Source organism: Gopherus evgoodei, chromosome 2, assembly GCF_007399415.2.
Source record: "Gopherus evgoodei ecotype Sinaloan lineage chromosome 2, rGopEvg1_v1.p, whole genome shotgun sequence".
NCBI lineage: Eukaryota > Metazoa > Chordata > Testudines > Testudinidae > Gopherus > Gopherus evgoodei.
The window spans coordinates 56,744,900-56,757,948 of NC_044323.1; the positions used below are offsets into that span (position 1 = coordinate 56,744,900).

General features: G+C 37.7%; 1 protein-coding gene across 1 annotated transcript in view; it reads left to right on the forward strand.

Moving 5' to 3' along the window:
* AHR (aryl hydrocarbon receptor) overlaps positions 1-13,049 on the forward strand; it is a 98,509-nt gene that overhangs the window by 3,784 nt on the left and 81,676 nt on the right. Inside the window, exon 2 of the mRNA XM_030550712.1 lies at positions 6,740-6,927. Within this exon, the coding sequence (XP_030406572.1) occupies positions 6,740-6,927 (188 nt within the window). The remainder of the gene's footprint in view (positions 1-6,739; positions 6,928-13,049) is intronic.

Sequence of the window (13,049 nt, forward strand, 5' to 3'; positions counted from 1 at the left end):
TTCTGTAGAGAGCTACTATCACTGTAGTATGTATAAAAGGAAAATATACTGATTGCATTTTTGGAAGAAATACAATAGCTAGTTTAAATGTAGGAATATCCGTGTCTTTTGTTAAAGACGAAAAATGCATGGTAAACAAAGTGAGATTTCACCACCTACACCCAATCAAATCTTGCTATGTATTACAGAACATGCACTTTCTTGGAGCCTTTTCTACTTTTATTTTTGTTTTCTTCCATGTAATTTTTCTATTTTTATTGATTGAATGATGTGGACTCCCCCCTGTGGTCATTTTCCTATGGGTGATAACAAAGGTTTATCGAGGCTTGTATCTTTTAAAAAAATTTTCATATGTTAAATTCAAATTCTCAAGTTTCCTGGGTTTTTATTAATCACTGGAATATCCATTAATATATAACAAGCCATGAAGTTCATTTAATGTCAAACAGGATGGAATGCAAGATCCACATAAATCAGATTTGTGGTAAATAGATTATGTACTTTTAATCCCCTTCCCCTGGTGTTATGAATTTTTATTTATTTAATCCTTACGATGTCTTTAGATAAAAATATTTTATATTTAATATACTTTAACTTTTTTTGTTGCAGTAAAATACACAAACACTAAGTGGGAAAATGGTGGCCGGGGGGGGGCAGGCGCATTAAGAAGTTTAATTGCCATATGTACACAAACTAGAATGTCAGTTAAAGCTCATTGCATGTTTCTTAGATAATGAAAAACGAACAAGAAATATAAGTGATTGGCTTTGTCCAATGCTTACTTACATGGATTCTCCATATACAACGTACCTGAAAAATGTTTGCTTTATTTGGTTGTCTGGATGACCCGTCAGGCTAGGATTAATATATACAGTGATTCAAGAGGCAGCAAAGAGATGATTTCCCTGTCATTGCTTTTTCTTCACCTGTAGATAGGTGTTCACTTTCCGGGCTCATTCTGTTACCCTTCATTATCTCTAATTGCACTTAATTGCACAAACAGTTAGTATACAGCAGGTATGGCCAAGCTTACTGGCCCTCTATGTATGACAGTCTTCAGAAGTTTGAGAGCCAGATCATGCCTGCTGGGAGCCTGGAGTTTCAGTCCCACTCCTGCTGAAGCCCCGAGCCCCAGCAGGTGTGCCCTTACGGGGCTGAAGCCCTGAAACCCTCCTCCCTGCTGGACAGAAGTCTCCATTCCCACCACCCCGCTGCAAGGCAGAGGTCCCGGGCTCTTCTCCCCACCCCCCAGTCTAGCAGGTGGAGAATGGGGGGTGGAGGGGGCTTGCAAGCAGCACTTTAATGATAAAAGAGCCACATGTGGCTCGCGAACCACAGTTTGGCCACCCCGGGTATATGGTCTTTCTTTTTAGAAACAGTGCATATTCATTTATAGTTTCGGTACTGTAGATGGATGGTTTGTAGCAGATAGCATTTTAAGATGCTTCATATTTTTAATTTCAGATTTATTATGTACTCTGCTTCTTTCAGAGAGACATTAAAAAGAACATATAAATAGCATATTAAGAAAATCTTTCGCTATATTTAGAAAACAATCTTGGGAAGCGAAGAAGATTCTTTTCTTTGTGCACAACCATGGTATATGATCTTAAAAGCTATATATTGCAATCTGTTGGATTTGGCACAAAATTTCCATTGTCAGTACTTTAGTAGTCTCTCCTCTTGCGCTTTCTGTTGCAGGCAGTCTTTAAATCAAAATGAACTGTTAAGATGAAGCCAACAGAGTGGGTGGGTGTTGATACATACTCACTAGTGGAGGACAAAAGGTTACAGCAGTGGTTCTCAAACTATTGTATTGGTAACCTTTTTTGCACAGCAAGCCTTTGAGTGCGACCCTTCCCCCTTATATATTAAAAAAACTTCAAAATATATTTAACACTATTATAAATGTTGGAGGTGAAGTGGGGTTTGGGGGTGGAGGCTGACAGTTCACGATCCCCTACATAATAACCTTGTGACCCGCGGAGGGGTCATGACAATCAATTTGAGAACCCCTGGGTTACATAGTCCCATCACACCATTGACAGAAGAGTTAGAACAGCCTGGTCCTTTAAAGCTGCTTGGAAGCTCATTGGTTCTGTCACCCCTGACGGGAAACCACAAAACAAGTTTGCTGCACCACTGAGAAAGATGTGCCCCAACTTCAAATCAAGGCTGTCAACAGTCTACAGAGATAATACCCATCCCATCATCCTTTACTCTTACCTCACACATCAGAACCAGAGTGTAATGTTAATGTTGAATATGGTGGTAAGAGTTTTTAGTTCCTCTGGGTGGAGTGGTATTGTTTGAGAATGGTGAACATGCATCACTTTTGGTAATAGACAGATTTGGTGTGAATAACAATTTTAGGGGGGAAAAACATGTCTTTGCATATGTGGTTGAGATTATAGGGAGACATCATCCTATTTTAATTTAGAAGGGCTTTTTTGTTTTATTTAAATGGATTTTTTCGATGACCATGGATTTTACGTCCGTTTCAATGCCGTTTCCTTAAAATATATGTTGCTTTTTTCATTTCTAAAATAAAATGGTATGTATGTACATAATACATTTCTCTCACATCCTGAATTATCTGAACTAAATAATAATTCACAAAAATAATACCTCCATTTTTGTAACATTAAGGATGGGTTGAAAAACATCTGCAGCACATACTACCCCAAGGATTAAGACTGTCAGCTATGTGACAGATGCCTGTGCTGCCAATCTCATCAAAGGCCCTCTGTTTTTTAGAGGAGTAAAACAGTTGTGTATTATATTCAGGGATCCCATTTTCCATAATAACAAAACAAAATTCTCCGATTAAAAATCCATGGTTTTTTGCTATTTAAAATGAAACACTGAACTTTAGGCTCCATAGCCACAACATACAAAGTATCTGAACAGAATGTTTTATTGATATACAGTAGAAGCCTAGTTATTCGAGCCTCCATTATTCAGCTCTCCAGCCCCGGGCTAACAGCAGCAGGGACTCCAGTGGTCAGCCCTGGGCAGTTGGGGCTCCGAGTCCTCCCCGCCCCTCATAAAATAAAGGATAGAAAGCTCTTTGCCAATTTTGATTATTCGATCTGGCCTCGGTCCCAGTTAGAACGAATAAACTGGGTTCCACTGTAGATTTAAAAAGTGCATTCAGAAATAGAGCACAAGAGAGGGAAGTTGTGATCATTAAATAAGTGACACTGGTACTTTTAGTAAAATGTAGTTAATGGTTATGTTTTTCATTTTTCACAAAATGAAGCAGTAAAAATTCTCTGTAAAAATGAAATTTCTGTGGTTTTTTTTCTGTCAAAGGGATTTTTAGGATCCCTGCTAGTATTCACTTATCTTTAGGTGCTCAGCAACTGGTTTTATTCAAAACTGTATTTTAATTTACTTTTATTTTTAAGTCAGGAATGTGTATATTAGAACCTGCTTTGGCCTCATGGTATAAATTAAGGCTACAGCCATTTGGGTTTAGCGTGTGTGTGTGTGTGTGTGTGTACACACACACGCACAATCAAAACTCACACATAGTAAGGTATGTGATTAAAGACTATGCGGCATAGAAGAACGGGGAAAATAGTTAAAATAATACTTTGACAACTGTTTTTATTTTGATGTTCTATGACCGCACTTGTCTGTCTCTCAGGTATTGAAATATTGAAAGGTTTCAGTTCAGCTGTAATAGATATTAACTAAACAAGGAACTCTGGCCATTCGGGTTTGTTCAAATCTCTCACAGCTGTACCTAAACGGTAGAGCAGCAGGACTGGAAGGGAATTCTACTGTTAAAGCAGTTTTAACAATCTTAAAATCTGCCCCCACTTTCTGGACTGTTTTTGTAAAAAGAACATATACAAGGATTAATCTTGATATAGGATTCAGTTTCCTTCAGGGATAACTTGCTGTAATGCATAGAGGGTGCAGAACTCTATCCGAACAAGGGGTTCACAAACTTCATTGCACTATGACCCCCTTCTGACAATGCAAATACTACATGACTTCAGGAGGGGGGACTGAAGCCTGACCCCACCTGAGCCATGCTCTGGTGCTGCCCCAGGCAGGGGGGCTAAAGCGGACAAAGCCCTGTTTACACCAATGTGTTTTTTTTTCCACACCCCTGAACAACAGAAGTTTTACCAACAAAAGTCCAGTGTAGACAAAGCCTGACTACCAAGAATCGGAGACTACAAACTATTCCACAGGAATAGCAGACCTGGGTGACTGACTTAAGTGTCTGAGTGGGGTAGCTCAATCATTGCCGGTACAGCAGGACTATACTTCAAGCAATAGGTTTTTTAATCTGGCTCTGTATTAACTGACAGTAATGCATGTTAACGGCTCTCACTCAGTAACTTAGTGTTACTAATAGGGATTGTTAAGGAAATGTTGGGTGACTTTTAGCCTGTTGTTTGGCCAGTATTGGCCTGTTTGGCCAATATTGGCCAAGCTTTTTGTTGTGTAGTCTGTTTTTTTTTTTTTTTTGTTTAAAAGAATTATGCAAGTTGACATGATTTGAGTACACGAATGCTTCCCTAGAATAAGTAAACATTATTTGGTTCCTTTTGTCTGAACAAAAGCTTTACAGAATTCCTTTTAAACTAATATTATCTGGGGATGTGGTGAGCTGCAGGTAGCCTGACATCATATGGCATTAGAGAGATCTCAGGCTCAGAGTGGCCCTCAGAAAGTCAGGGCTCATGATTGAGGTAGTTCTAATACTGCCCTTAGCCAGATACTTATTTCACTGTGTATTTTAATTGATGACACACTCATACGTGATGTGCTGTTTTTGCTTTGGATAAGTCTCTGTTTAATAGACATAATTTTCATAACCACCTTTTATTTTTCCATCACTTCCTCCTTGCCCATTTCTGTACCATTAACCTCCATCAGAGCAGTGGGGAAGCAGACCCTTTATTTCTGCAACAAACTTAGCTTTAATGGTAATGAAGTGTGATAGTGGTTGTTATTCCTGGGGCTTTCGAGTGTGTTGTGATTGGGGCTACAGTACCGAATGTTGACATTACAAACTCTGAGTAAGAAAGGGGGGGGGGGTGTATACACTCCTTCAGCATATAACAGCAACACATCATTTTTATGGTAAGAGTGAACAGTTGAGACAAATTTTAAGTTTTCTCCAATCAAGAGGTAGTGGACAAGTGACACTGGTATAAGAAGACATGGTCCTTAAAAATTGATTTGGAAGGTTTAGATTTAGATTAATAAATATTGACAATTTTATGACTCCTCCACCCCCCATCAAAAACCCCACCCCCCTCCAGTGGCTAACTTAGTAATTGGAACTGGAAGAAAGATAAGTCTAAAAACACATGATGTATTTCACTATTTGATGTCAATTCTGTCTCATGCATTTAACTGGAAGTTATGAAATTTTTACAATATAAATCATGTTTTCACAGTGGTATCTAAATTTCATTACAGGAGGTTTTTTAAATTTCTAGTCAGTGCAGAATAGTAATTTGATTGAATGCAGTACTTGGAAATAAATACTGGCAAGACTACTTAGACTGCATGAAGCACGTAGGCATGAACAGAGTTTGCAAACAGCATGTCACACACAACCAACATTTGTGTAAAGGTAATCTAAGCAGTAGCAAACTGACTCTACAAACTTATTACACAAAAAGGAATCAATGATTGAGCCCGCTGTAATTAGAAAACTTTATTTTAAGCATACATGGCATGTGAGCAAAGCTAATCTGTTGAAAGACTCAGAATTTATTTCTTTCTAACAATCAGATATAATTTCATATAATATAAATGTTCCCTATTCACAACCTTGTGTGTAGGAAATTTTGGACTGAGCACTGGGAATTTAAGGTGGGTGTTAATGGAAACTAGAAGCAAGATTACATAAACACCATAATATAATTCATAAAAGAGCATTATTGCTTTGTTTTGGATGGTTTATTTCACCAATTTGTCATGCCATACTTACTGTAAATGTTGTGATTAGTTAAGAGTTGAAGAGTATTTTAGTGCTCAGTATGTTGTCAGCTGTAAGTGGATTTAATGAGTTGATTTACATATTCCCACCCCCAAAATTTCATTACAAGCATTCATAGTGACTCCTTTTTCAGGAACTCCCCAACATATTTTCACCTGTCTCTCTCCCAGATTTGAAGATATCGGGGCCAGAGGGCATTTTGATTTTTGTGTCTTGTATGCTTTGCTGGTATCCAACAAGTTGTTAGAACTCTTGCAGTTTTAAGCAGAAAATAAAACACTGTATAAAAATTAAGCATACATTGAGATGTTGCACTAAAAGTGAACAAGTGTAGATGTGAGAGTACAATTTTACACCAAGTATTAATAAATGTACATTAACACTAGTATTTTAGTAGAATATAAAGTATTTGGCACATTCTGAGTGACATTTGAGTTTTTTTCTGAACAATAGAACTGATTATTATTAAGTATCTCTCAACTTTCAAACACTTTTAACTGATGTGCGAACAGGACTCTTAGATGCCCACCTGATGTTTGTTTTTCTGAACTTCAATCTAAGTTAATTTTTGCTGGGGAATGTGCAACTCATTTTGGGGAAGCATAATACATGTTAATATGTAAAAGATTTATGGTGGTGGGCATCAGCTTAATGGCAGAGCTTTACTACCTTTCTGTTTAAAAAAAAAAATAATAAAAAATTGGGGCAATGTGATCAGTTTGAGGAAAAAATATGCATTTATACTGTGTTTTGTCTTTGCCACAGAGTAAAGCCACCCCCATCTGAAGGAGCCAAGTCCAATCCATCCAAGAGACACAGAGACAGATTGAATGCAGAGTTAGATCGCTTGGCTAACCTCTTGCCTTTCCCACAAGACGTTATCGCCAAACTGGATAAACTGTCTGTGCTTAGGCTTAGCGTGAGTTACCTGAGAACCAAAAGCTTCTTTGATGGTAAGAGATTAGGATTAAGTTTTTCTTGGTTTGCTTTTAAAATACTGTTTGGTGCTGTATGTTACTTTCACTTGTTTTAGTATTTAAAATTGTTGACTGTATCTATACTTTAATGACATGTCAAGTTGTGTAGTGAGGTAACTGTACAAAATCAGGTGTTTTCTTAAAAACCAAATGTATCTTTACATTTCACTTAACTAGTCATCTTGCATTTGGAAGCAATATCGCCTTTTAATAAGTTTTCCAGACCTTTTCCTTAAACTTGCAAAGGTTTTGAGGAGACGATATAAAATTGTTGAACTTAGCACTTTTTCAGATGGATTTCCCATCAGTTGGATGTTTTCCTTGGTGCTGCAAAGATAACTTTGTTATGAATAAAATGAACGAACGCCTGCAACCCCATCACATAATTGGTTTATTATCTAATGTGCTTGAGGAAGCCAATTTCTGAAACTGAGCGAGGCAGATTCTCTCCTGTGCTCAAGCTGTGCTTGGCAAAGGAAAATGGGGGGGGGGACATAAGGAACCAGTTACGGTTCCCTAGTTCTGTGGGCTGGTCTGCATTGACTCTGGTTCTGGTTTGAGTTATAGCATTCTTGGAGCTATTCTGTGTTGTGCCAACAACATACGATTCCCCACACCAGCTGAGAATTGGTGGAACGAAGCTCTGTGCCGCCCCTTCATTCCCTAGCCTGCCCCCTTGGCTGAAATGGAGTGGCTGGCTTAATGCCAGATGAGAGCTTCTCCTACTGTGGAAATTATCTGACCAGTTGTGGCCAGAATCTGGCTCTCTTGTGGCAGTGCAAAAGAACCATGCACACAAAAAAAATGGTTGATTGTTATATCTCTTGCTGTGATAGTGTTGAAGTTCTAATTGCATGGATAATCAAATTTATCATCCATATTCGTATAGGAATTGAGCTTAAAATGACGCTAATCTTTTAGTTGAAAGCCTTTTCAGCAAAATTGTGTGACATCTTTTTAACGTCCTGTCTTTAACACCACACTGCAAGTGTAATGTGGTCTGATATGATTGTTTACTACCTTTGATAATCATGCTATTGAGGTCTGTCTTTCAGATAGTTTTGCCTGTTTCTTTTCTCCAAAGTACTTTCTCTAGATCAATGGTTCCCAAACACAGACTTTGAATAACCACATTTTCAGTTGTATTATTTTCTGAACCCCAGACAGCACTGAGGTCACCATTTTCAAATGGCATCCTCCTTGCAGCGAGACCTTGCATGCGCTGTACACCTAAGATCGCACTGCATAAAGGCTGCCATTTTGCTTTACAAAATGGTGTCTTCCTCACAGCATTACCTTGCACACACACTGTGTGCGAGATCACACTGCATGTATTTTGTAAAATGCTGTTCTCCACACACTCAGGATTGCTGCCATCTTATCTGCTAATGGAGCAACCTCACTTGGGGTCTTGACACGCAGTTTGGGAACCACTGCTCTAGGTTGTCTTGACAGGTCATTAGGAGGCCCACATATAGTGTGTGTGTATATTATTATTAACTCATCTTGGTAAATTTTCCAAAGTCTGTTTTCAAAAAAGTGAGTTTTTTTGTCTTTCTCTGAGTAAACAGTCGATGCAGTGCTTTTTGTGGTAAACCAGGATAGTACAGCATATGACATTTTGTTCAACACTACAGCTTGTCAAAAATTTGGTGGAACAATTTCTCCTCATATCACAGGGTGACTGGCCCCTTTAAGAGGAAATAGTGCCTCAACCCACCTGTGTTAAGATTAGTTCAGCTTTCCAGGTAGATATGAATGCGGTCATGTAGTTAACTCAGGTGAGGGCTTGGGAACATACAAACTCCAGAAGGAGTCTTTGGGGAAGGGAGCTCAAGTGGAAGCTGATAGCACTCCAGCTAGGAGGCCCAAGCACAACAGAAGCCTGAAAAGCTATAGCTGGCTCGAGGAGGCAGCTACAGGTGTTTGCTACAGGGATTGAGACTGACTCTAGCGCAGAGTAAAGGAAGTTGGATTGGGTCCTGGAAGACCCAACTCCTGACTCAGAAGAAGACACACTGAACTGAGAGACAGACAGACTGAATTGAACCCAACATGATGAAGAAGGGCTGGGGACTCCTGATTCAGGGAGAAGGACACTGAACTGGGGTGGGGGCCTAGAGGGCCACTGTTTTAGGACTAAATAAATTAGACCCCAGAAGGAATGTGTATGTTTACCTTTGGACTGTGATCGTGAGTTATTGAGGAGCCCTGTGAGAAAAGGGAAACTGAGACATAATAACAACGAGGAGTCCGGTGACATCTTAAAGACTAACAAATGTATTTGGTCATAAGATTTTGCAGGTAAAAACCCCACTTCTTCAGACCATGCTTCTGAAGAACTGGGATTTTTACCCATGAAAGCTTATGCCCAAATACATTTGTTAGTCTTTCAGGTACCACCAGACTCCTCGTTAGTCTGTGTCCACAAAAACAACATGGCTCCCTCTCTGATACTTAAGGCATTATTTCATCCTTGGCCATGAGAGAGTGATTGGGGGTAGCCGGCCTGTGACCTATCAGAAAACGCTGTTTAGATGAAATCAAGATCTCATAGGAGATACCAATTTTCATTGAAATTTTACACCAGTTTTTTTTAAATACTTCATTTTGATAAGATAGAAATGCTTTGTTTTGACTTTCGTTATAATTTATAATATATAAAAGTTGAAACAAAATACTTCAGCCTCATCAAAACAAAATGTTTCCGAATATTTTGTTTCTCCCAAAATTCCAGGATTTTGACTGTCCTGACTTAAAACAAAACCAGATTTCAGAATTTCCCATTACAGTTTTTGCAGTTTTCAGCCTGCTCAAGAACATTATATGGTCTTTCAAGGTCCAGAAAGTACCCAGGGTTTTTATGAATTCTGCATAGGCTTATGGGTCTTAATCCAAGTTCACACTGTATAGGAGTATGCCAAAAGCCTCATATTCAGCCCCCTACTTTTGTCTCATATATTTTGTGTCTGACTAGCTTGGATGAAGAGTTAGTTTTCATCCATTGAAAGCAGGGATCCCCAACACGGTGCCACAGGGGGATCTAAATGCGCCCGCGTCCTGGCTGACACGAGCCATTGACAAGCGACGTCATTGAGAGGCGTCACAGCTGAAATGCCGCAGAAATTCGGCGGCATTTCGGCAGATGCTCCACCGCTGCCACTGTCCTTCGTCTGGCGCCTGCCAGACGAAAAGGTCGGGGACCACTGATTTAAAGTGATTAACTAGAAATAGTTTTCTTGACACCAAAAGAGCTTGGATGCATTTAAAGTGATTAATTGAAATAGTTTTCTTGGCACCAAAAAAAGCCTGTATGCACTTTTGGATGTAACATATCTATAAGTAGATCCAGATTTGTAGCAGGGTTGGATAGCACTGAACAGAAAATCCCATCTTTTGGGTTGAAAGCCATTTTGCACAACAATATATAGTGAGTACATTGTACTACATTTAGAGATGAACAGTTGCAGGTATATGCTTTGTATTTAATCTTGTTGCATAGTAGTGAGTTCTTTAGCAGAGTTTTGATTAATTTGTGGTGAATATGAATTGTTTGTTTTCAAGCTACAAGAAATATGTGCATGTACTGCAAGTTACATCACTTACTTTGAATTAGTGTGTTTATATTTGGAACTAGAATTATCTGAGACTTGAAAAATTTGTATGTTGTACAACATTAAGGTGTCTTGAAAGAAGCTTGAAAAAATTGGTAATGGAAGGTAAGTTTGAAAAGAGGAGAATCATTTTTTGGATATAAATTGGATTTATTAAGAACAATTTAAGGATATCTGACTATGCTATAAGGAAGGCAACATTGAAAAATGGTATCTTTTATGAAATCTAGGTAACTCCTATTATTTCTTATGCTGGTGATTTACTGTTGCAAAAATTTATTTTTATGGAATCTTACCCCCTCTTTCTGCTCACCTTAGCTTAACATATGGTTTATCACTGAATATCTTGCGACTTCCCAATAATGGAATATGTTCACACTATAAGGATTTTAAAGCTTTAAAAGGCTAGTGTGGCTGCTATTTGGTGCATTTGATATGTTTTTTTAAAAAGTTTTCAAACTCCTTTCATGTATTGTTAGACTTTAGGTAAACTCCTCTGGCTCAACTAGTTGGGTATTTAACTTGTACTAATTGAGGAGAATGGAGCTGTGTATGTGTGTTTTGGGGGGCGGGAGATGGGCGTCACCTGAACAGTGTCTGATCTAATTTCTGCTGAAGTGTGTAAATCTCTGCTCATTTGGAATGTTCATGACTATCTCTGGTGACGAAAATAAGTTGAAATTTTTTTTCTCGATTAGAGAAGACTGTATAGATATGTACATGGATAATAAAATGTTGTCTTTAATCAATCTGAATAATAAACACTTATTTTTTTAAGAGTCCTACAACAGGGCAATTAGTGTTACTTTTATAACTGAAGGGCTTTGTGATATGTGAAATGGAGTGTAGAGTGTATTGTACGTTTTGTCAGAAGATTAATTATGCATACATTTAAAACTGTGTGTGTGTATATATATGTATATGTGTGTGTGTATATATATATATATATAAAATATAAAGTTCCTTAAATTACAAGATAAAAAAAAATCCCATCATTTAGATTTTCATCCTGTTGTGCTTGTCAGTCTGTAATTCCAGCAACTAAGTGAAGAAAATGAAATTGACATTCTAGTCTTCAACACAGTTGTTTGTAAATAGGTAGCACCCATTTATGCTATAGTTTAAAAACAGTTAGATGTGAAAAGAGAAGCATGACCTGTTAAAAATATTGCTCATCTTTTGTGGTGGCTCGTCTTAAATTGTGACAATTTTCTTCATTTATTGCTTCGGATGGAATTGTGAGCATAGGGGCTTTTTTTTTTAGACTCACTACCCGACTGGCTGAATGTATCTTTAAGACATTCTAAGAGCATTGTATGGCTGGTAACTCAGAATTTCTGTTGAAGTATTTAAAGGTTTACATCTATAGTGTTAATAATAAAAGTGCAGAGTACAAATAAATCTAAATGTCTAAGATTCAGACAGATGCAATATTAGGAGTAGAGAATAATCCTAATCTTTTCACTGTTTAAAAGACTTTGTATATTAATTATAGAAGTTGCAACAGAGATTGATCCACCAAAGGAAAAGATCTGGATTTCTGTACCACATGAGTTTTTCTGATGTAAAGTGCAGTTTAAAACAATGATGCCCTTTACAGTGTCTCATATAGAATATGAAGAAGAACCATACTTTGTACAGTGAGCTGAAATACTCCGTGTATAAAAGAAACCTGTTAAATGCAAGAGTTAGCATTGTGATGTAGTTAACACATCATGCTGAAGTGAAGGGAAATGTTAAATGAATAACAGGATGCAAATGGGGGTGTATGTGAATTCCTGCGGAAAGTAAAATATAAACGTGTAATCATATGATCTTGCTCGAAAGGAAACCCAAGTTTTTGCTGTTACAATAGATATATTTTCAAAGAAAACACTTGCATTTTTCCAAGTTTAAATAATCCAGAGTGGATGGTGTTTTCTGAAGGCGGAAGTCTGTGAAAGACAGAACTATTTTTATATTTTTCGAAAAAGTCATCTTAAGTTGAAATAAAGTATATTTTAATAGATCATCTTATTTAACTTTTAGACTCTTCAGCCCGGGCTTTGAGAAATATTGAGTGCAAGAAGCTTTTAATGTACTTGTTTGCTTCTCAGATATTAAAGTGATGCAGTAGCACTTCCATAATGGAAGTTGTAGGAGTCATTTCAATAGTCCTGAAATTAAGAAACCATTGAACTCAGCAGATTTACATAAAAAGGTACTCTGTAACAGAACCTAATTGAGAAGATGCACTTAATTTCTACAGTCTTATGATAAGAGAGTAGTCTCCTGTGCCTTCCTCAGTGATGATGATTATATTTCATCTAAACAAGTAGCACTGCAGGTTTGTAAATAATGTAATTACGTCTGATATTCAGCAGTTGGTCATATTCACGTAATGAGCTGCCATCAGTCTGAATGGAGTACAAGTAACCCACTAGTCATAACCAAAAATATCCAAAGGCAATTGTTGACTGCATTATCTGTAATTAAATTCATTAT